The 25,288-nt window shown below is 32.8% G+C and overlaps 1 protein-coding gene across 2 annotated transcripts in view; it reads right to left on the reverse strand.

Annotated features, from left to right (window-relative positions):
- Positions 1–25,288, reverse strand: part of LOC130670315 (neuroligin-4, X-linked-like) — a 210,179-nt gene that overhangs the window by 17,414 nt on the left and 167,477 nt on the right. For both annotated transcript variants that reach the window (XM_057473668.1, XM_057473669.1), the window contains exons 8-9: positions 24,612–24,766; positions 3,849–3,973 (exon numbers count right to left, since the gene is read on the reverse strand). In XM_057473668.1, the coding sequence (XP_057329651.1) occupies positions 3,849–3,973; positions 24,612–24,766 (280 nt within the window). The remainder of the gene's footprint in view (positions 1–3,848; positions 3,974–24,611; positions 24,767–25,288) is intronic.

The raw sequence follows: 25,288 nt of genomic DNA on the forward strand, positions 1-25,288 counted from the left end.
CGTCGACTCAATATTTCATAATAAATAACCAAGTTTGCCGTATGCACGCGGCAGTTTCTTTGGGCTCAAGTAATCTCGGTAAAAGCAAAGTAGAACGAGAGAAAGATTAAGAGGCGGTGAGCAGACTGAGCGAGATAGAAGGGCCAATGGACTTGGTATATATGTATACACATAAAGTAGTCGAAAGTTGGACGGGAATTTGCTGTTTAACGTACATTATTTCTTAGACGATAGTCGGGCAAGAGTATTATCGAATTAATCCGAGTGGATATAATGTTAGTCTCGAAATTGGTTCAAATTTTCATCCCTTTCCTTTACTTCTCATCTAAATGATTTTTTTTTTCATTATTTTTTTTTTTCTTAGTCTCATTTACTTTCGACTTATTTCGTCGACTTTACCAACTTGCGAATGAGTTTCACTTGCCCTAGGGACAGGAAAAAAAACGCCGTCGAGAGAAAGAGAGAGAGACAGAGAATGATATTAATCGCCAACGGGCTTTAATCCTCGAAATTGAATGCACTTGATATATTCATTTTATTTTACTTTATTTTTATTTGCACTTTTACCAGTAAGCCCGATGAAAAAATAAGAGTTTCAATACAGATATTTCGTAGGTACATTCTCCAGGGGTTTTATCGATAAATCCCGGGATATATTGTATCACGTGGACGTTATCCAACGAACCCAACGGACAGTGGTCAAGCTCTCGTCTCTCGTCTATACCAGCTTCTGATATATAAATATAAATACACTTTATGTTGTATACAAACATTTATGAATTACAACGATTTATTGTCGCATCGGATTTCGTACACAACTTTTGCACCCATACGATAGGTTTCATTCAGTTATTTCAATTCCAGGGTATATATGAGCTATAAAAAAAAAATAAATAAGTAAAACATTTAATTGTTAAACATAAAATATTATTTCGTATATTACGTTTTTAATAAAAACGAGTTTTCTATTTTTAACTATTTATATTTGCTCTGTCGATAATAATATTAATTTAAACTTTAATTCAAAATCACGAGACTCAACTCTTTTTTATTATTTGAGTTTGTGAACATCATAAAATTTGTTAACGTTGCAGAAAAGTTACGATCTCCATGCGACAATAAGTTCTGTTTAACGAACTTGAATTCATTGCTTTACTGTCACCACTTCTTGTCGTCTTCATTTCCTCGTAATGTTCCCTCTTTTTTTTTAACCCTTTTTATCAGTAATATTTTATCCATATATATCCATCTTTTTCTTCATTTTCTCATTGAAATGGATCTAGATATAATGACAATAATAGTAAATGTTAAACGTTATACGTTGTCATGCTCGACACCAATTTTTTTCATCATTTCTTTTTCCCTATTTCTCTTTCTCCCGGTTTCAATTCTCCTCTTTTATTACCAAGTCGTGAATAATTTTGACGAGATCATTTCCGTAGTTATAAGCGGTGATCTAGTATCATAAAAATAGTCATGTCACTAGTCTATGGGAAAATAAAAATAAAAAATAAAACTTTGAAATATCATAAAATAGTAAATTTTATGTTATCATTCATGACAAATAGTATTAATATTTTACCGTCAATAAAATCGATAAAACAATTGATACCGATTTTTTATTTATTTTTATTTTTTTATAAATAAATTCATTTATGATATAGTGGGTGATATGTACGAGTGGGTGATACGTGTCAATGGATCACTGAATTTTACCGCAAATATTTTGGTACGTTAGTTTAGCTTTTTCAAAATGTCATCGACGAGCCAGCAGTTTCCGATAGATTGACTCATGCACATCTATTCGTTTTTTATATATATATATATATATATATATATACATCTATACATATATACATAAAGTGATGCAGTTGAAAATACAAGTCATGCAACTGGTTGAATTCTAACCAGTCAGTTGCATGAGCAAAATAAAAATACATTGACACGTATATGTATACAGAAACACGTACTGCTGTACATACAATCAAAAACGGATAGTGTTGAGAAACGTTACGTACACTAGATTGCTGCAGCAGTACATAGGTGAGCTATTATATATGTGGAATATAACGAAGTATATATAGGTGGATACAGGTAACTTGGAGGTATAGAGATCGCTTTGGAATATAGTCGAGTGCTTCGGGGGTTTACTGGGATATAAAGGGTGGAGGGTTAGTTATGATAGCAATTTGTTGTTTTGGTCTCTGGCCCTCCGGTGACGTTCTAGTGCCATTAACTTGGCAATACTGAAACTTAATCGATGCATCCCTCGTTTTTATCTCTTGATAGTAGTTTCGCTGTTAAACTCGATGCTGGTGGGAGTAGTGTTGGTAGTGGCTGTTCGAGTGGTTTTACAGGTGAAAAAGTAAACGAAAAATCAACGTATTGTCGAGGTTAAATCTTCTCGACAATACCCAGCAGATCCCTCCGAGCTACACAAGCTTGATCTGCATTTTTTATATCGTTTAATTGTATTTCATGTTTTTCAACGACCTATGCATTTTTAATTCTCCGTATAAATTTTTAGCATCCGTTATTATGAATTTTCTATTTATTAATCACGATAAATTGCAACTGATAAAGTAGATAAATTACTTTAATAAAATAAAAAGTAAATTGAAGTAAAGTATAGTAATAAAAAAAAAAAAAGCAAGTGTGTAACTGTAGTCTTGGATAATTAATTTAGTTGGCTTGTGTATGAAATAGATTAAGAAGAGATAATTAATCCTGACCCCTATCACTTTCAGACGATATTTTTTGTCTTGGTGTACGCGTGTGAAATAAAAGAGTCAACGATAAAAAACAAATCTTTATTTTTTTTTTTAACTTATTATTTATTTTTATTTATCTATTTATGGTTGTTAAAAATATAATAATAATTCTTCACTCGAGATGTAAAATATTTAATAATAATTTTTGCCGATACACGGATACATTTCTTATTTGTAGACGATAGTGGAGCCTTTGAAATATTACTTGAAGCGTAAATATATAGTGAATTCACAGACATATAAGCTAGAGTAATATACAGAGGATTGAATATATAAGATATCGGTAGTATAAAATAACGAGAAATGTCATTTCTTTGAAGAAAGAAAAAATAAATTCAAGTTTAAGATGCTCGTTTGTGTGCCCTTTTACTTTCGCGCCTCGTCGGTTCTAATTCCTTGATATAAATACATCATTGAAAGATAGATTTATAGACACTTATATGTCGTTCATTTATTATTTATATATATATGTTTTTTTTTTTTTATTTAGAAGGCTCAAGAGCTCAGACATATTTTATCTTAGTTGGGCCGAAAATGTCTGTGACGTGGATTCGGTTTTGCACGCTCGAGTGCTCGGGGTTTCATATTGACTTTGCCCACTGATGTCCTCTTGAATTTTTTTTTTTCCTTTACTATCTATCTTTCTTTTAGTCTTTATTTTTATCCTCCTCCTCGTCTAAAAAAGCACAAGTATAAAAGCATCTCGTTCAGTGAAACGCAAAATCGTGATACGCGTGATGGCCCTTGGAAGCTTTCAACCGAGAAATCAGCTTTTGAAAATTCACAGACTTAACATTTTATTTGAAAAGTTAATCAATTGTAAATCCATATACTTATATATACATAAATATACATCCATATGTCTACGATGAAACTTTTTATTTATTTATCTTTTTTATTTATTGAAATGGCTAATGGGTTATACAAAAGTATACCTAACGGTCTATAGAAAAATATGAGTGGTTTATTTTGGGAAAATGTAGCTTGTTAACTTCAACAATATATATGACTCGTGGGTTTAAAGAAAATAAAAATATGGTTATTAGGTGATAAAAAAAATTTTTTTTTCATACTCACTGATTTCTAAATATTTTTGATGGACCGGATCATACTGTTCCCAGTTTATTGAACGAAATTTATTTTTGTCTTTCGTGATAATCATTTGCGCATCATTTCTATGATGGTCATAGGCGTTCGGATTTCTGTAACAAATAATAAAAATTTTTTTATCAGTTGTAATTTTTAATTGTAATTGTTCAATTAGGAAAGCTCTTTAGTAGTGAAGGAAACTATTTGTTAGTAGTCTATGTATATACTTTGGGAGTGAACCTGATGTTAATGGCTAGTTTGTGAGCTGATGTCTCAGTCCATTCACTAGTGTACCGAGCACTTCCGGTTACTTTAGAGAACCACGTTAGCTCTCATGTCGGATGCAGGAAGTAAGGTACGATTCGTGGTTGTGTTTACCTTGGCCACAGGACATTCTTGACATCCTTTGAGTATATGTCCAACAAACCCCTTACTTGTGCAAGTTAATTTGTGAGATGAATATTTGATAAGAAACTTGATAATCAACTACTTTAGACAATTTGCTAATTTGTACTGATATAATGCCATTTAGAATTTTATTTAAATGACGTAACTTACTCTCTAAAAATTAATTAGTGAAATTCACTGCGAATCAGTGGATAGTCACTATTTCCACAGCTACAAGTATACCACTAATTCAACCAGTGGTATACTTATAGCTGGTTCCCAGTGAATATTCACTAATTCGAAGTGAATTTCACTGATTCATTTTTAGAGAGTAATACAATTACTATATATTTGAATTATTTTCAATTTCTTGATCAACTTTTATTGGTTGCAAGAACTAGAGTAATGGTAGCGTCTAAAGGAATAAGACTAATAGTTAATTGCTATAATTTTTATTTTTTTATTTTCGGGTAAAATAAAGTCCTTAAAAAAAATTATTATTTTTTTTATATTTTTGACAAAATTATCATAATTTACGTCTAAATAATTGTAGTAAGAAATATGATTTGCAATAGATTTAAAAGTATAAGTACTGAAAACAAATTTTTACTCAAATAAATGTCGAGAATTTCGAATTGCTTAAGAATAAATTTGTAAAAATAATAAACTACTAAGGTAAGAGACTTTGTACCTGATCAGGGAACTAGTACCCGATCACTCCATGTATTTGTATATCTATATTTACTAAATTCTACTAAATATCGGTATACAAATACATGAGTGATCGAGTACTAGTTTCCTGATCAAGTACTAGGTCTCATACCTTATACTCTCTAAACATGAATAAGTGAAATAAGTGAATATTCACTAATTCCAAGTGCCAACCGAACCACTTTTTGAAATCAGTGGTTAGGTTTGCACTTCGAATTAGTGAATATTTACTTATTTTCACTGATTCATGTTTAGAAGGATAAAAAAAAATTTTCAGAAATTTTTTTTTTTATTCATAATTTTAAATTGCGCATTTTACCAAGCGATCAGTTATAAAAATTGAAAAATGAAATATCAATTTATCAGTTTATTACTGCCTGATCAAATACGTTACTCTACTTTCGTTGGTTTTGTTAACAAGTCTATTAGCATTTAATTTTATTCGATGCTAAAAGATAAATAAAACGAATGTAAATAGAAAAACATTAAATGCATTCGATTTAAACAAAAAGTAGAGTTGTTAACATTCCGTCATTTTTTCATCATATTTTTTTAAACCTATTAAACTAACAAACGTTTTTTTTTAACTCGTTAAAAAGTGAGTTTATGAAAAAATTTGTTTGCGATGAATTTTATAAACTGTTTTGTATTTTATTGATCAATACAAACAATGATATAAACATAAATAAAAGTGTATTATCAATTTTTGAATTTATTATTTTTACTTGCAATTAATGAGCACCGAGTAAAATATCAAGTTTTAATAAAAAACATTAAATTGAAAATTATTATAAAAATTGACTATTTACTTATCCGTAAATGGAATTCAAAAATCCATAAAATAACGAAAATTTATCGTTTTAATTTTGACCATAATAAAGTTATATAAAAACATATATATCGTCTTTAACGTGTATGTGGTAATCCAACTGGTAGCACGCTGGTATCTCGACGTGTCTGACGTCAGATTTGCCTGATTCGATTGCCGTTATCTCGTACTGAGGGTTGGAGAGTAATTATGCGGTTGTGCACACATGATGCGCATGACCGTCAATAATCCTTTGGACAGCTCGTCTAGTTGACGAGATGACCAGAACGTTAATTTAAACTCACGAACAGGATCAAAGTGAAATGGTAATTACTGTTTTATAAAATAGTTTAATAAATATGGATTTAATTAGTCAGTTGGTTTTTAAATATTTCAATCAATATCAGGCAGATTTAATTGGACACACCAGATTATTTCATTAAAATTTTAGCGTATGTTATAAGAGGATTTATGTAAATATCGTATGTTTATCTGGATAATTAAATACTTTACATAGACGACGGTTATTTGAGTTTAGTTGAATATGTGTACTTAGTAACTTGATCACCGAAAAGAAACCGGCGTTTGACAGCAAAGCTATCAAACCCTTATTTTTCTCAAGCCACGTATCTACGTTATATTAGATAGTATGTAGATCTATAGGGATACAGCTTTTACGATGAAACTTTTAGTAGACGCGTCCAGAGGATTAGCTGCAAAATGGAGCTTCAAGCCGCTCACAGTGGCATTATCGAGTTGCTTTTCAAATTGGTAACGACCAGATGCTCTGGGCTTTGCTCAACACTCTTGAACACGTACGGAATAATAGAGTTTTTACTTATTAATTTTTTTTTTTTCTTTTAACGTCGCCACTTTACTTCTAGGTTTTGTTTGAGGCATAATCCATGACTAGCTCACGGCTTATATAGCAGTGAGTTAAAAGCTGTTAAGAAGTTTTTTTTTTGTAACCGTTTATTTTGAATTTTTTAGTTTTGTTAAAAGCTGGTTAATGTTTATGCGTTTTTCTTTTATTTTTAATTCGCGTTTTAAATAAGTTAGAGTTTTTTTTATGCCTTCAAAAAAGTGTATTGAATATTAATGTGAAAATGAATAATAATTAGAATAATAGTGGACGTTTAATAATGAGTTCTACTCGTTACTGATATTTGAAAAATTATCATAGTTCACAAAATTTAATTAATCATACGGTCTTATGGAAAATTGCGATATTGTTAAAATTTTTTTTAATGATGATTCCAAAAGTCCATTGATTGATAGAAGTATATATTTATATATTTTCAATTTCCTATTGTTTATATATAATAGGTCGATTTTTAGATGAATAATATCCATTCAAAGCGAAAAAAAGTATCGGAAAATTATATAAATTTTTTCACAATAAATGAATATTATAAAAACAAATACAATATTATCAGCTTAAACCAACTGTAGTATTAAAATATAATGAAGGTACCGATTCAATTGTTTTAATAAAATACAATGAAAATTTTTTCTTTTAAATAAAATAATTATTTGATAGCAAAAATAATTCGCGTTTAATTTCCACAACAGTGAATATTTAAATTGAATCGGTTAATGTGCAGTGAGTGGGCTGCTTAATTAGAAGAAGATGTTGGTATAAAAAGACTGTTGGAGTGAACTAGGATGTAAAAAAAATAATAATTTAAAATAGTTGTCAAAGATAATTGATAATTGGAAAATGGGTCTTGAGTAAATCGCATTTTAACTGACACTCGAGTACTAAACAATCTTTCGAACGATGAGAATGTCACAGGCAGACGCCACTGGCGTCTCTGCTCGTTAGTAAGAACAGCAGATTTGGCCTCGAAACGAATCTCTACGTCTCCGATTCACTATATACCATCCACCGTTGTTATTCTCTCTACGAAATGGAATGGAATTGGAAGCAAATTGGCAGACCGCCTCGAATTTTCTGTGTCTGTCTGTCTAGCTATTAGTTGAAATTCTACTCGAGTGGGACATAAATAAATGACCTGTCATTAGAAATGATAGCGTTAATATTTAATTGTGCGTTTCTAAAATATATTTATTACAATACCTCACCAATATTTCACCGTTTTTTTATTTAATACTAAAATTTTTTTCTGTACGGTGTTTCCATTACATAACTGATACATTTATTCAGCACCTACTTCAACTTTTTTTATTTTACATTTTTTTCTACACTGATTCTTATGGTATGAACTAACATCCGCGATTTTAATAGCGATGGACAGTCCACTTAATTTTTTTAACTGAATAAAAAAAATATCGACGTGAACTATCAATTAATTAGCGAAATTGTTTGCGGAGTCTAAAAATAAATCAAAATTAACAGAAAAAAAACAAAGGAATAAAATTTCTTCAATATATATAGACATAAATTGAATGAATGGTGTTCAATCGTCCGTTTCCTTTCATACACACCCGGCGCTTAATTCACGCTGCTTTATTTAACGTAAATCTTCATCTCGTTTTTAATTTAATTGGAATTATTAAATTAAAATGATGTAAATTTTTTGAATTCCCTCATTAGTCTGCGTCTATTTTTTTTTTTTTTCATATACTATGACAATTATTTTCCATTCAATAACAAATTTATTAAATTATTTAAAAACTTTTTATTTTCTACTCATTTTAATGAATTTTTTTTTATTAAACTTCATTAGTGATGTGTTGAAGTTATTGTTTGGAACATTAGAGTACACTGAATTGCAATTAGTTTAGTGTAAGAGATATTGATCCGTTAGACTGAGTAACGCTGAAAGCATAATCAAATTTTGCGGGCGACATCTTGAGTCACGGATAACCCAATTGTGCCCTTTCCCAACGATTTTATGTGATACAGATATAGATAATAATCGATAGTTCGTACATATATATATGTATATGTATGTACATAGTTAGTGAATAGAATAAGATCAGTTGTAACGACACGGGTACACTGTAAATTCGATAGATAGGCTTCCATGGCACGTACTTGTAATATCGTCTTAACGCCTGACAACGTAAGAATTTTCACTGATAGGCGTTCGGGCGTTCACTCAACGCCTTTAGGCGAACATCCGTTTGTTCTCCCATTTCCCAAATTCCATTCCACGCTCCAATCGTTTCATCCCCGATAGCCTCGAGTGAGAATTTACAGAGATAACTTTTCGTACGAGTATTTAGAATTGGAATTTAAATTCATCTGTATCGTTAAATTGATGATACTCTATCTGTCGTCATAAAGAAAATGGTTTTTCGTATCCTTCTTAATAAATAATATCTATATTATCTTGTCATAGTCGAGTAATTTTGCCTTTTTTAAGCAATAAAAAGTGTATTATTTTACGCGCTGGTTAATATAACATTGATATCATATGAAAAACAATAGTAATGAATTGTTTATATTATAGCTAACTACACATGTTGTTACATGGAAAAAAAATATTAGTAAATAATACTTAGATTCTCATCAACAGCGCGCCTAGACCAAATATCAGTAAATATTATGGAGTAGAATGTAAGAAATTAATAACCGATGCATTTTTTTGACAAGTGTCTTGTACAGTCGACTCTGTCTAAAGGTTCCACGTCGGGACAGGACCATTGCCTAAAGGTTCCCTCCCCACCATCAGCACTTCCCCTACAATATATTCCCCTCGAGCGCCGAGGCGTACGCTAAAACGAACACATTGCGCAGTAAACATAACCTCAAAAAAACGTACATTTAAAGTTAGTGCTCGAAAACTGAATTGTGATTCGTCACTCGAGAAAGCGGGTGGGGGAATATCCGGGAACCTTTAAGCAATGTATCCTGGAACCTATAGACAGCGAGAACCTTTAGGCAGAGAACCTTTAGACAGAGTCGACTGTAGTTTTTTAAGGTTTAAGTAGTAATTTTAAATAGTCAAGCAGTATATTTCAACGATTAACTGTTAATTATAGCAGTTTAAACATTAAAAGCATAATTTTACTGATTGAAACGACATTACACGGAAAAAAATGTACTGTTGCTGCAACATGAATGTCTCCTGTTACAGCAACAGTAAATTTTTTTCCGTGTGGTTATTGAAATTAACATAAATAATTAGAAGTTGAACTACAATTATTGTCAATCATTTTTTTCCGTGTAAATATCCAAACAAATGATAAAGGATTTACGAACATTGATTTATTCCCTTTGACACAGGCCGTATAGTAATGTTTCACAACGATAAAAAAAATTAATAATAGTAAAGTGATAAATCTGTTAACAATATAGCAATAACCGAAGTGACGATAATTATTATTAATATATAAATACTAAATGGATTAATGCAAATAATATGCAAACTACAATTAATATAGCTGTGATAGAGAGTGTATGCGTGTGGTTTTGAAACTAGCCATTAGTGTCTGAAAATAATTAATGTATTAATAACAAGTCGGAAAGTCGATAAATCCAATATATACATATATCTGTGTATATCAGTAGATTGTTAAAAGTTGTATAATTCCACTCTCGATATTAATCAGGTCAGCATTAGCTTTGTACTCTTATAGCTTAAATTTAAAATCACCTGTCAACTTTTACAATAAATTATAATTCTGATAATTACTACCCTCGGGGTTGAACATAATCTCGTTCACCGCAAATTGACGGGCTTTTAAATTTACCTTAATTAAATTGAATGAATTATTTTTATGATTAAAACAATAGTAAATGTTAAATATTTTTCTGTTGATGGTGTCTGCGGGTGTTTGTTACACTTTGTTTGACATCGGAGTAATGTTTAATTGTTTAAAGAGATGTAATGAACTAAATTAAACTGAATGTTATTTCATTGAGTGATTCCATAGTATTGGATTCGCTCGCTCATCTGTCGGTTGTGCTGTATCGTCAAGTAATTGTTAAAGCGCTTTTCATTAACGATTTGTCCCGTAATTAAGCTACGCGAGCAGCAAATTTAGCAGTAGCTCTGGTAACCCCCGGATATAGTTGGCTCGCGTATATATATGTATCTAAATATATATATGTGTATACCGATAGATAGATTTAAAGGGAAATTTTGTTGAGGTAGGGTTGTAAAAGGGTGTGGCAATGATAGGGAATGAGTTGAGAAAAGGAAGGAGAGAGAAAATCAATGAGTGTGTGTGTGTGTGTGTGTGTGTGTGTAAACTACCTCTATTTTCTCGTTACTGTACTCTCTACTGAAGCGTAGCTGTATACATATATGCCGCAGAAGAGATAGATAACTGACCAATAGCGAATGACGATTCGAATCTCGCCGACAGACAGAAAGTTTAAAACCATTTCTGTAGTAGGATTCAATACGTAACGGGATAATTTGAGGGTATTTAGGTACCGGGCAATACTGTTGCAATCCTCTGAAACCTTGGACATGGCTGATGCTGCTACTGCAACGATCGACAAGATTGTGTCTCTCGTGTTAACAGATACTACGTGATCGAAATAACGAGATAATTGAAGCTTCCATCGGGTGCTGACGAGAAAATGAGATAGAGAATTTGAGAAAGACAAGGGAGTTCGAAGATCGAATTGCTTTATCTATGAGAAAGCAACAGGATAAATGTATATATCTCAGGGGATACGTGTAACTCAAACTCAATAACTTGAGTTATAATAGTTTTCTGATTGGAAAATTATATCGACCGTTCAGTTGTGGTGGCTTTAAATTTTTTTTTTTTTATTATTGGAACACTTTAAAAAATTTTTCAATTATTATTTAAATTTTTTTAAAAATGACAGAGAGCAATTTCTTATTAATTTTACTAGAAAATTTTTTTTTTAGCATTTAAATAATTTATTTCTCATGATTAAAAGCCAGAAAATTTAATTTGTGAACTCAACGGATCATGAAAATAAAAAAATTATTTTTTTTTAAATTACCATTTTTATTCCCTTGGTATATAGAGTGAAAGCGAACCAATTAGTATTATATAAATTGAGTTATACGTCCATGATGAGTTAGGACTATAACTAGCTAATTCTCATAGAGGCTTATGACCTACAAGAGTCTCATCGCTTAAATCTAAGGAGATATGCATGGATCTTGACACTTGCAACAGGTAACTCAGTGGTTTAAGATATGGCTTGTAGGTATGCGTGAATGGCTCAGAGAAATACAGACATGTAGTAGATGGTGAAGCTTGAGCGCGAGAAAGGTTTACTGGGTACAAGAGAGATGGTGTAGCTCGTGCAATCGATCTCAGGTAATTCTAGGAAGCAAATTAAGTACGCCAATCTCGGTGAGGCGATAGAACGTGATTATTCTATTAAGGGGTGAATCGTGATGTAGAGGGAGCGAAAGGTAGTGCTGGTGGAGAAGAGAGTAGACTCGTTGGCGATAGGATCGATCCAGTGCTAGTAGCTTCTGCTGTTGGTGATATTCATTCGGTGGATCAGCAATTTAAAAAAAAAAATAATAATAATAAAGTAAATTAAAATAAAGTGCTCAAAAATCTCTAATAGTAATCAAAATAAAATTCAATGATTTCCCAGCGGGCTTAAGAATTTTTTTAATCTCACTTCTCCTCTCTCTGTTAATTATTTTTTTTATTTTTAATCAATATATAATTTAATTTAGAGCTACTGTGAGGGTTTATCCAAATATACCGGGGCAACAAGTCAACTAAGATATTGAACTGATTTTACATTAACGTGGTTAGCTACTCGGCAAATACGATATTGCAATTGTAAACAATAATTTAGCATAATCGTCCGATCGGCTAAGGCAACACTAGTGTTACTGGTGGCGGGTTAACGTCTGTATACATATAGACGTTTCCTCGTGTATGTTATACATACAACTCGCCTCCAATAACCGCGAAACCGGCAATTGCAAACACGGGTGCGTAGTGGGCTCTTGGCAATATATATATATAAATATATATATATATATATATATATATATATATATATATATATATATATATATATTCTATAGAATATATATATATATCTATCGTTGCCTCTTCGTTCTCATTGTACTTTATTATCGTAATCCTAAAACAAGCATCGTATAATACAGACATACGTGCTAATTATACTAGACTTAAGTTTATATCATTTTCTAATCCCATTTAGTTTTTATCAAACTACACATTGAATTTGATACGTAATCGAGTGTCGCTTCAAAAGAAGATATATTTCCATCATAGCAAAAACTTTAAACTAAACCAGTATAGATTATTAAAGCAAATTTATTTGCAAAATAACATTGAATCTGACATTCTTCAATTATATGGACAATATAGGGCAGAGGTATTATTTTTGGCCAGTTTTGGACACTTCAAAAATTAAAATAAAATAATTTATTAAAGATGCACTGACATAATTAATTTTTCAAATTTATACAAAGATATTTTTATCACACTGTTACAATGGAAATTTTATTTTATACTTTTTCATTAATTAAAATAAAGTATTAAATGTCCAAAAATAGAGCACTGGCCACAAATGGTACTTCTACCCTAATATTAGCAACTATTTGCTGAAAATTAAATTATTTTTTATCATGAGAAAAAAAACTCGTGCTATGATTTTTTTATATAAATGTTTTTCTTTCAATCTTTTTTATTTATTTTAATTATAAATAAGGAAACTCGTACTGATTTATAATTATAATTAAAAAAAAAATTTATGAATCACTTTGATGTTTTATTTTTAAAGCAAAATAAATGTATGTTTAACGATAATAGGAATTTATTAACTCAGTGGATAGTATCATACATAATGACACATAATTCCTGATGTAATATGAAGAAAAATTAAATCAATATAAACTAGTAGTTGTCTTTTTTTATAATTATGTTTTTTTTTATTATAAACTCGTGTCTGGTTTGACAGATGAAAGCTGGTAGGTAACATAAATAGGATCAAACATCAAAGTGGATAAAGTACCATTTGTATTTATTATCTGATGCCGAGGCATCGGCCATAATTTCGAATAAATACGGGCGATACTCGAACCCCTTTCCTCCCGCTTCCGGTTGCGTAATTCACGTTGACTGACGCTAACTCCACAGGATTATCCTCGATATTTCTCTCTTGCTCTCATCTCACTCCTGGTTGCTCTGGACGTCCTTACTATCCCATTCTCTCATTAACTATCTGTCTCACTTTGTTTGTTTTCGAGCCGATCACCGTGAAACAACCATCGCCTGGCAAGCGAGCAAGTTCACCGCGGTTATGTTGATTTACTCTATTCTAGTCTCAGCTGGAACTTTAATTATCGCATGACTCAAGTGTTCTCTTCCCTTTCGAGCATTAAATTATAGGCTATTAGATTTATCCAATTGTTAGTTTACTAAATAAATAACGCAACGAAATATATTATTTAATTAGTATTTAATTATCTTTCTTAATTGGAACGCTAACAAGAACAAGTTTCATTCTTTTCTTGTCACTCAAAAAAAAAAAAAAATGAAAAATATAAATTTGGATTTTTTTTTAATATTTTGATTCATCTGATTAATCAGTTCTACCCGAGGAAAATGATTTAGATCTGATCAGATAAAATTATATCTTGGCAGATCTATTTATATCTGATCAGATCTTATTATATCTGGCCAACCACCGTTTATATCCGGTCAGATCTAATCAGGTATAATTAGATCTGGGCTAGATACAATATCAGACATGATTATATCTAGCCAGATCGGCATATATCTCGTAAGATCTGATCAGATATAAGTATATCTGAACTGAATACAACATTTAATATAATTAGATCTTATTATATCTGCTCAGATATAATCATGTATACATTGTATTTTTATTAAAAATTGTTCATATCTAGTTATTTACACTCGCGCTATCGCATAAGTGCGTCATCGCAGTGGATAGCATCATATATTTTGAATCGGAAGGATGCAGGTTCGAGCCCAGCAGTTGCCGGTATTTTTTCATCAATCATGATCATGTTCAGTTCCTCTAAGTAACGCTCCTAATACATTAGATTACATTTTGGATCGAATTAAAACTATCTTATTTTTTTTTCTCAATTTAATATTTTTTTTAATAGGGATCCCCGGGGAAAAAGGTTTAGATCTGACTACATATAATTATATCTGATCAGATCTTGCCAGATCTCGTCAGATAGAAACAATTTAAATATCTGGCCCGATCTGCCTTGTCAGATCTGATCAGATATAATTATATGTGTTCAGATCTAAACCTTTTTCCCCGGGTATAAATTTGAAAGTTTTTTAATCGGATCGATAGCAGTAATGTTGAAATTATTACTGTTTTTATTATCATATAAAATTAAATTTCGTGCTATGATTTAAACAAATTTTCCATACATGAATTTATTTACAGAAGAGCTGATTATATTGAACAATAACCAGCTTATGATATTAAAACATTTGTTTCAAAATTAAAATTAATAAACGTAAAGTTATAATTCAGTTAAAATAAATCATTTGGGAAATTTCAGTGATCGAATTTAAAGTTTTCAAATTTAAATACTATTTCAAACTTAAATGGAATATTTTCTTGTTATAATTTTATAAAGTAAAATATATTTTGTTATTTTTCGTAATAAAGACAGTAACCCATTGTAAATTTACTCATTTTAATTCAGCTGAATTTTATTTGTTGTCAACGGATGAGCATAGACAGTAACAGTAGCAGTAGTAAAAAAAAATAGTGTAAAAGAGATGAAAAAAGTAAATAAAAATACAGACAAAAGTTCATACAGAAACAACGAACGATGGAGTTACCACGGTCACACGTCACTGATTCTTCGTTCCGTAGTTTCTCCCCATAGTACCATAGTCTTTTCTATATACATGCATACATATATACATATGTATTTTTTTTTCTACTGTTAACTCTTCATTCTATTTATTTTTTTTGTCTATTTTTTTTTTTTGTTACAAGTCTACTAGAACTCTCGTATATAAAACTGTTAGTTGTGGTGGCAATAAATAAACATGTAACGGGTTTTCTTAACTCCGTTGAATCCACAACATATGTATGTATACATTAGCCACATAGAAATTTACGAAAAGTTAGTACATACATGCACATATATACATATACATATATAGTGTAATAGTGTTACTCGCGATTTACAGTTAAAACTTTACACTAGCACTTCTGTCAGCCAGTTAGATTGTACTTTAAACTAAAAGTATTTTTGTTAAATTTAGATATATTATATATTTACATAGGTATTTATCAAAATATAAATTTATATGTATGATAGCTCGAGGATAATTTGAAGTGGAGATAAATCGTGGACTGTTGAAGTTTAAGTAACAAATTTAATTGAAAACTCCATAAATGCATTGCATTATTTAAGCCGGTTTAATTATATCAGCTACTTTATTATCGTATTCCATATGTTAAAATGCTAATTACATCTAACTGAAAATTATTAAGACCCAGCCGTCATAATATTGTACGCAGAATATTGTGTGGTGACAAGAGTTGTTTAATTTTATCTCACTTTAGACGAGTGCTAATATCACTAGTGTATAGACGGTCTGTAGGGTGTATGGTATTACGTGGAGTATGTAGATGAGTATACAGACGATTTAATTCGTAGACAAGGGTGTAGTATGGGTTAGGTAGTATGATGGAGGTTGAGGAAAATTGTAGTTGGAGTAAATGGAAAGAGACCGTGGAGAAAACAAGAAGAGACGCGGTCAAGTGTGCGGTAACGTTCAACGAGACGTGCTGGATAGCTGACCCATAATTCCCACAACCCACTGTGATAATTCCTTTTCCCTTGGAATTTACATTACAATGAATCGTGAGTAAATGTGCTTTAAATTGTCAAACAAAAAATCCGTTAGATGTATGATTGTTATTATAATTATTATATGTACGTGTGTTAGTCTGATAAAAAATTGCAATTGCGCTTGAAAAGAATTTAAAAGAGACGTAACAGTTGTACTAACGTAATAAATTATTTACTATATCGTGGTATATTTTTTTTCTGTTGATAAAAATTTATTTGGTTTTTTTTTCTTTATTTAAAAAATTTTTAAATTTAAATAGATTGTGCTGTACTTTTTCCATCAACAAAGTAAAAGTGTACTAAATATTTCAGTTATTTTCAATATCCTTTTTGCCGAGTAATAAAATTTTCTATGTGAATAAATAAAAAAGTTTATTTACTCGGGTAAAATTGGATAGACAAGTTATTAATTTTGAATAGTAAATATGAAAATTTTAAAAGTAGATAGGTAATGTCAATATTAAATGACGAGAATAAAGAGATAGGGATATTAAAAAAAGAGTATGAGATAGAAGAAGAGTAGAAAAAATCTGACAGTCGTTTCCGTTGAATTTTAAAAAATTATCACAAGAGTCACTGGACAAATGTGGATTTGATTGATTTGATGACGGAACACGTTAAATGTCAATATCGTTAAATGACGTCACTTTTTTCCGATATTTTTCGTTTACCGACAGGCATATATATTCGATCGCAATTGAAAAGATATATATATATTTGTGTATAGTATGAATGAGAGAAAGATGAGACGGTGAAAAACTGATTTTTAATGTTTACCACGCAAAATTTCATTTCATTTATTAAACTGAATGAAATGAAAAAAAAAAAAAAACATTTTTTTAGAGATTGGTTTTTTTGTATAAATTTTTTTATTATATTGCATTAATGCGAATTAAAAAATATGGACGAGATAAAATGTATAGTAGAGACATATTTTTTTTTCAATGTAATTATTTTGCACTTATTGGATTCATTTACATGGTGAATAGAGCGCTGTGAAAATTAAAAAAAAACGTACAATGAATTCAGTGGTATTGAATCTCATTTTTTTACGATTATTGTTATTATTATTATTATTATTGTTATTATTATTATTATTACTTTTTTTATTGCTATTATTATTTTTTTGTCTAGTGTACTCGCGTATTTTAATAACGACGCTTTTTATCCACATCCTCACAGAGAGAATATTCGAGTTACAACCATTGCAAACAGTAACTAAAATTCATTTTATTCTACAAATATTCTCATTAGTACCGACAAAGAGACGGCAACTTTGTCGTTGCTACGTGTAAGCCGTCTTTTTTCTTTTGGCTTTTTTATTACTATTTTTTTTTTTTTTTCGAGTCTAGTCAAACTTCTGTTGTCATACGTTTCTCATATCACGTAGAATACACCGTCTACTTTGTATGTATTCCTAACATTCGACAATTCGCGGTATCAATAGATATCCGTTATGATATTTTTTGCTATAACGACAGCGTTGTTTGATAAAAAATTTCTGGTACAGATAACTTTTTTTTTTCTTTTAAGTAGCATTCAAAATTTGTATTACAAATTACTCTCTTGTTATTAATTATGACGGGCATAAAATTAACGCAATAAACCATAAATTTGAATTGTGAAAATCCATTTTTCGTATTCCCTGTGGAAATAACAACTGTCTTATAAAAAAAAAGTTAATTTTATTTACATATCATATTATTTTTACTTCAAACAAAATAAAAATTCTTTAACAAAAATTTTTTTTCCCGAGGGAAATGTATTTTTATAGTAATTGGCTTTTCATATATTAGCATTTTTTAATACTCCATCAAGTTAAAATTTATATAAAAATTTTTATAAACTACTTCCGTTGGGAAAATTTATTTTTGGCAAACGTTTTAATTTTCAAGAGTCAAAACACGTGAGCCTAAATCAAAACGCGTTGAAAATCTATAAAATGAATAAATAAAATTAAATAAAAGTCTCGAAAAGTGTCTTGATACTGGAAACATTATTATCGGTTGTCATAGAAAATGATTATACTCGAGTAGAATAAGTGAGTAAAACGAAAAAGAGGTAAAGAATATTGTAAAATGAGCGAGTGCTCTTTGGGATTCTGGTGTAGGTGTGGTTAATTCAATAACTAACAATTAAAACAAATTACAGATAAAAGAATAGATCTTTATTAAACAATATGTACACTAAAACTATGAGAAAAATAGCGAATGCAACTACATAGATAAGCGATAGCGAATGCGACAAGTCAAGCGGTTAAAAACGCGTGGTGGTTAGTAAGACTGCACGATGTAGATTAGGAATAGACGTCGTCTTCTTCCTTCATGGCTGCTCGGTGGTGACGTGGCAGCATGGCTGCAGTAACGAATTTTCCCATTGGCTTAAAAGCGCGCCAACAGGAAATAGTTAGCCGCCAATTTCTCTGATTGGCCGGCTGGTAGCGGGTTCTCATGCCATTTTGACACGGTCATGAGCAAGAAATTGCAGGTGTCGGGCCCAGATAGCGAGTGACCCGGCACTATTCTGACATTCAAGTCAGTAGCGAGTTCGGCTGCTCCCGTACGTAGCGGAAATGCACGAAGCTTTTCAAATTGCCTAAGCTCGTGACTGAACATTCTCCCCAGCGCTGGCGACAGTGTCGACAGGATTGTCGTCTGGAGAGTGAACTGATAGCACACACAGTTCAGAAGTTAGCGGCTAAATCTGCAGGATCTTCGAGTAGCGGAGCGATCGGTCTTTAATTTATCACAGCCTCAATCTGTGTTAACTGTAGCGAGTTGGTCGTAAGTCAATAGCGATTCACCAATAGTTCGTATAAAATGGAACTTGATTGACTTTACGGCTGCTTCCCATTTGTCACCAAAATGGGGAGCGCTTGACGGGTTGAACTTGCAGTCTGTGCCATCTGTAGCGAGTAAATACTGAAGTTCCTTTAGCTGTCTCGATCCTGCTGCGAATTCTTTTCTTAGCGTGGCGTCTGCTCCTATAAAATTTGTACCACAGTCCGAGTATAGGGTATTGCAGGCGCCTCTCCGATTAGTAAATCTTCTAAATGCTGCGGCGAAAGCGTCAGTAGAATAATTCATGATAATTTCAATATATATATAGCGGACGCAGCGAAGAATGTGAGACCTGGCTGGAACTTGCCCACCTTCTATCCAGTCAGATCTCCGTAAATCAGCGATAGTCAATTGAGTTCCCCTATGAGATGTTCTTGGCAGTATTACTGGATTATTTCGTTCATCATCCAGTAGCGAATTCTTCAAGCGACCGCCGACTCTGAGTACTTCATTGTAGTCGACGTTGGGAATCAATTTAGCGAGACGATGATTTCGATGTAGCGAATCACCATCCTTCAGTAGTTTCAGCTCTTGCGAATAGTACTGACTTTGCGTATACTTGATCAGCAAAGTCTTTGCGAGTTCCAGGTCAACTGTAGCGAGTGGTGTGGCCAGTGTGGACTGTGGCACTTTTTTAAATTTAGCGATGGCACGTAGACAGATTCCAAGCGTGTGAAGTAACGGTGACAACTTAGAGAATTTATCCAGTAGCGTGTATAGCGGGTGTGAATCTGCCTTGTAGATGGTAAAAACCAGACCTGGACGTTCTTCAAGATGTGATACCGTCTGCGAAGGGATGTCAACAGATGGCCAGTTTTCTTTTGATTGACTGAGCCACTTAGGTCCCGTCCACCATAGCGAATGCTGTTCTAGTTTGGCTGCTGTTAAACCTCTTGAAGCGCAGTCAGCTGGGTTGAGTTTCGTATCCCCGTTAAAGATACAGAGGAGTCTGTCCACAAGAAAATTGATATATTTTCAAGTTTCGAGATTTTCTTGACGTAGAGTACCAGTTGAGCGAGTGACACAGCGGCATTGAGCTCCATTCTTGGTATTGTAGTGGGTTTCAGTGGAGCAACTTGTTTAAGTTCACACACTAGCGAGATATTGGAGCTTCCAGTAGCGTCAGTAACTTTTAAATATACGACAGCAGCCATAGCGAGTTGAGAAGCGTCAGAGAATCCATGTAGTTCAATTGATACATCATTTTGTACATGATTCTAGCGAGGTATCTGAATCTTCGAGATCTGATGTAGTTCATCTCGAAATAAATTCCATTCTTGAAGAAGCAACAATGATAGCGTAGCATCCCAGTTGAGTGTAAATTCACTGGAGCGGCTTGAGCGTGTAATTCCGTTGAATTACTTGCCCACTTAGCAAGCGGGAAACATCCTGCGGCACACATTTTTTTTTTTTTTATGTCGAGAGCAACTTGAATTGCCTCAGCGAGTTCATCTGCGCCTCCATAGATGTTGTCAACATAGCGGGTCTTTGTTAGCGGGTAGCCATGTTGCGCATCGTGTCGATGCGAGTCATTTGCAAAGCGAATGTGTTTCAGCGGCCATCTTAGATATACGTGGCATACAAAATGGACGCGATGAAAGTAAACCGACGCTAAGTTTTCGATCGATTGCAATTAGAATGTCTTTTTACACCGGTGTGTAAATTGATCACCACAGGCAGCACTCTAGTAGTGCTCAGCAATGCCCATGGCACTTAGCGATTTTCAATGCACAATTTTCACTGCACTTTTTACTCACAATTTTTTTGACTTTTAATTTGTGATAATTATTAATTATTGAACCCACACCAGATCCGGCTCGAAGGACCAAAATGTAAAATGAGCGAGTGCTCTTTGGGATTCTGGTGTAGGTGTGGTTAATTCAATAACTAACAATTAAAACAAATTACAGATAAAAGAATAGATCTTTATTAAACAATATGTACACTAAAACTATGAGAAAAATAGCGAATGCAACTACATAGATAAGCGATAGCGAATGCGACAAGTCAAGCGGTTAAAAACGCGTGGTGGTTAGTAAGACTGCACGATGTAGATTAGGAATAGACGTCGTCTTCTTCCTTCATGGCTGCTCGGTGGTGACGTGGCAGCATGGCTGCAGTAACGAATTTTCCCATTGGCTTAAAAGCGCGCCAACAGGAAATAGTTAGCCGCCAATTTCTCTGATTGGCCGGCTGGTAGCGGGTTCTCATGCCATTTTGACACGGTCATGAGCAAGAAATTGCAGGTGTCGGGCCCAGATAGCGAGTGACCCGGCACTATTCTGACATTCAAGTCAGTAGCGAGTTCGGCTGCTCCCGTACGTAGCGGAAATGCACGAAGCTTTTCAAATTGCCTAAGCTCGTGACTGAACAAATATAGAGATGTATAGAAAGTCTCAAGGATGAAACTATCGGCGATCAGTACGTGACGACGAGCGATCTTGGAGACTGATCCCGTGAGATGACGGCCACTTCAATTTTCCTCTAATCCCTAGCAGCTGTCCGCGATATCCCAAGGGTATTTTGCCAAGAGAGCTACACATTCAACATTGCCATGATATTCTTGAGAGATCGTAGCCTTTCACCTTGTGTTCTCTGTCATCAATACCGACAACCTCTAGCAGCACCACATGCCGTATTAGGGTTTATGTAGGGTTTCTTTTTCGTCCTCCCATTCTTTTCCTTCTTCCTCCTGTATCTGCACATTTTTTGCAGTGAAAATTATTTGCATATAGGCAATTGTAAGAAGGGCACCTCAATATATTTCACTTGCTAGTAGACAGAACCAAATATTTATTTAACAATTAAAAATTATTAAACCCGACAACTAATCGTATAATATGGACAGTTAATAATAAGTAAGATAATAAGGGTGAGGCCGAGAATAGCTAGATGACGTCATATTGGGTCCTCTTGAAGGGTCCTGTCGGAATGTCTCTTCTTCGTCCGCCTCAATGTCCATCTCGCCCTTCTCTAGTGGGGGTGAACCTTGTCACAGGCTGGGGGTCGCTCCTGACGTCAGAGGCTACAGGTTTCAAGATGCCTACCGAGCAAAAAGTTCGGTATTCAGGAACGAGTAGCTTACACAATGGTTATTTTAATTGCAATATCTGTTTTATTTTGGCGGTTGTATTTTTATAATGATACCACTCAGTTATCACCTACCGCGGAGGCTACTGGCCTGCACTGTCACGAGATCAGGTCTTCTGTAAGATCTGACAAACTGGCGGATAAGATGTTGCGTCTAGAGGCTGTAGCACAGAACCTCTAGCAGCATCACTACCACTAATGCTAATACTAATCTAACATTAGTGTGTATTGGTCTACAAAACGTCGTATAATTTTCGTATATCGACGAAGCAAATTTAACATTGCCTGGGGCCAACGACTGTAGTACAAACTGAAATATCGTCTGTTGCCTTTTGCATATTCATAGAACGAGGAAACGGGAAACGTTCGTTCGTTCGTTCGGTGGTTCGTTCGTTGCTCGTAGGTTGGTTAGTGAGTGCAGCGTAGAAGGTTGAGGGTCGCACATATGTTGCCAATAAGTTTCCTACCGGTTATATATACCAACACCAATATATAAACACACATACATTCAAGTGTAAGTTTTGTTAAAGTGCGTTGTTGGGTTATATTTGTGTGGTGGGGTTATTAGTGATGGTGATAGTAATAGCAGTCGGTGTAGCAGTTGCAGCAGCATTAGTAGTTGTGGAGATGGTGTTGCTATCCTTTACTCTTTGGTATCATCCTCGAACCACCGCGAAGGCTCATTGTCTGTACCCAGGGAACTGGTGTGCTACTGCTACTGCTACTGCTACGGCTGGTAGGTTATTCAGACACGCCCACCTGTAATGCTCAGTACACGTTTTCAGGGCAAAAAGTCAATTGCTAGCGATTGCTGTACTTAGATAACCCACAGCAAGCACGTTTGTGTTTACGCGCAGATAGAGACACTGCGGCGGCGCTGATAAGAGATATGTATCCGGCTGGCCTGTGTGCTGGATGATCTAGGTTGTTTCGAGAACAATAACGAGCTGACAAGAGTTATGATTGGTACTTTTGGGGAAACTAGAATGCCCTTAGGCTCCAGTAATTGTAATTTGTATTTTATAATTTACTCTAATATTAGTTTGGTACTTTTTTTTTATGTTTGATGAGTTAATTAAAATTAGATTCCAGGTAATTTTTTGTCGCTTGTTTTATATTTATCGCTTTGTAAAATTATATCATTTTAAAATCTTTACCCCTGAGTTTGATTAATTTTTTTTAAAAAGTTACGCAATCAAGTTTTTCATGAATTTGATTAAAATTCAAATATGATGCAACGAAAATTTTTTGATAGAAGTAAACATTTTATCGTATTTTTTCATGATAGAAAATAATATTATGAGAAAATAAAAAAAATAAATATTACTTTCATTGCCGAGATTTTCATTCGATATGAAAATATATTTATTTAGTAAAATTTAATAATTTATATGAATTAAATCAGAAGTTTGTTTAGACTGATTCTAAAGAGCTTGATTGCGTATGTTTTTGAAATGTTTAAGTTTCTTTTTACATCAGATTAAACACGAAAAAGTAAAGTGGATTTACATTTTACAACTCGTACAGGACTCTGAATATTCCATTCAGCAAATCAATGAAACTTCGTTTATTAAAAGACCTATCAAAATGTAACATAATATTTTATTTCATAGATTTAAATACAAAGTTTTTCTTTAAAACGAAATAAATTATATTTTTAAAGCTGTTTTCTAAAGAACGTTAAACATTCGCGCTTGAATTTAATCAATCAACGTCGCTATTTCACCATCTACTCGAGAATTATTGCGATGAAATGGCAAAAAAAATTTTTTTTACATAAAAAACTATATGAAAAAAAAGTAGAGTGGATAAACTTCACGGAAGTTATTACGCAGTGGACAGCCTCGAAAATATTTTCACTTTAATTCGAGAACTCACGTTGGAATTCATGAATATGGATAATACGGACTCCCGTCCTGGGCAACAACTCTGGTATTTTTTTCTTATGGAATTTTTAGGCAGATTATTTTTATTTTACGGTTTTTTGGCTTTTAGTACTGCATATACTCACGTATATGAGAATCAAATTCAAATTTTCTCAAAAAATAAAAAATATTCTCTAATATTAATAAAGAGATTTATTCAATTTTTATATTATGATTATTATTAAATTTTTTCTTTCAAGAATAAGCCACAGAAAATAAATGCAGACACGTACCCAGACTTGACGAAATTAGCGAACGCTTGAATAAGACTTTCAGACATAGTCATATCGGATTTAGTGTAATTAGATCTTCGAAAATATCCAAACCCATCTACAAGCGGCGCTCCAAATACATAAGGCAGTTCTTCTCCATGGACGGTTCCCATTTTCTGAAACAAAATTCAAATTCACATTTATATTCCGATTATAAATTTCATTTAATTCACATAAAATCCTTATCTGTTTAATTTATCTCTCGAAATATTTAGATTTAACACTGTTCATTTAATGTATGAAAAATATTTAAAAAAATTTTAACAAGAAAATAATGAATACGAAAACAATAATATAGGACAATAGCCATATCTAAAAATATCACATTGGACAAACAGTAGAGTTTACATCTCCAGAGGCTCATTGGAAATGAAAATGACAGCCGTTGGAAAATGGTTCCCACAGGGAACTCGACTCCTCGTGGAGGACAGGGTTGCCAGATTAGTTGAGCGGACTCCCTGGATGGTTATAGTCATTCGTTCGTTCGTTTGTTCATTCGTTCGCGAAAAGTGACTATACCTTGGCTCTTTTAACTGTCTGTTAAAATGAGAGAGGATGCTTCGGCTCGTTTGTATCAGTAACATATCGTCGACAAGCGACGTTGTGTATCTCTCAGAAGCTCCCTAGTGACGACTTTC

The sequence above is a fragment of the Microplitis mediator genome, chromosome 6 (assembly GCF_029852145.1).
Source record: "Microplitis mediator isolate UGA2020A chromosome 6, iyMicMedi2.1, whole genome shotgun sequence".
NCBI lineage: Eukaryota > Metazoa > Arthropoda > Insecta > Hymenoptera > Braconidae > Microplitis > Microplitis mediator.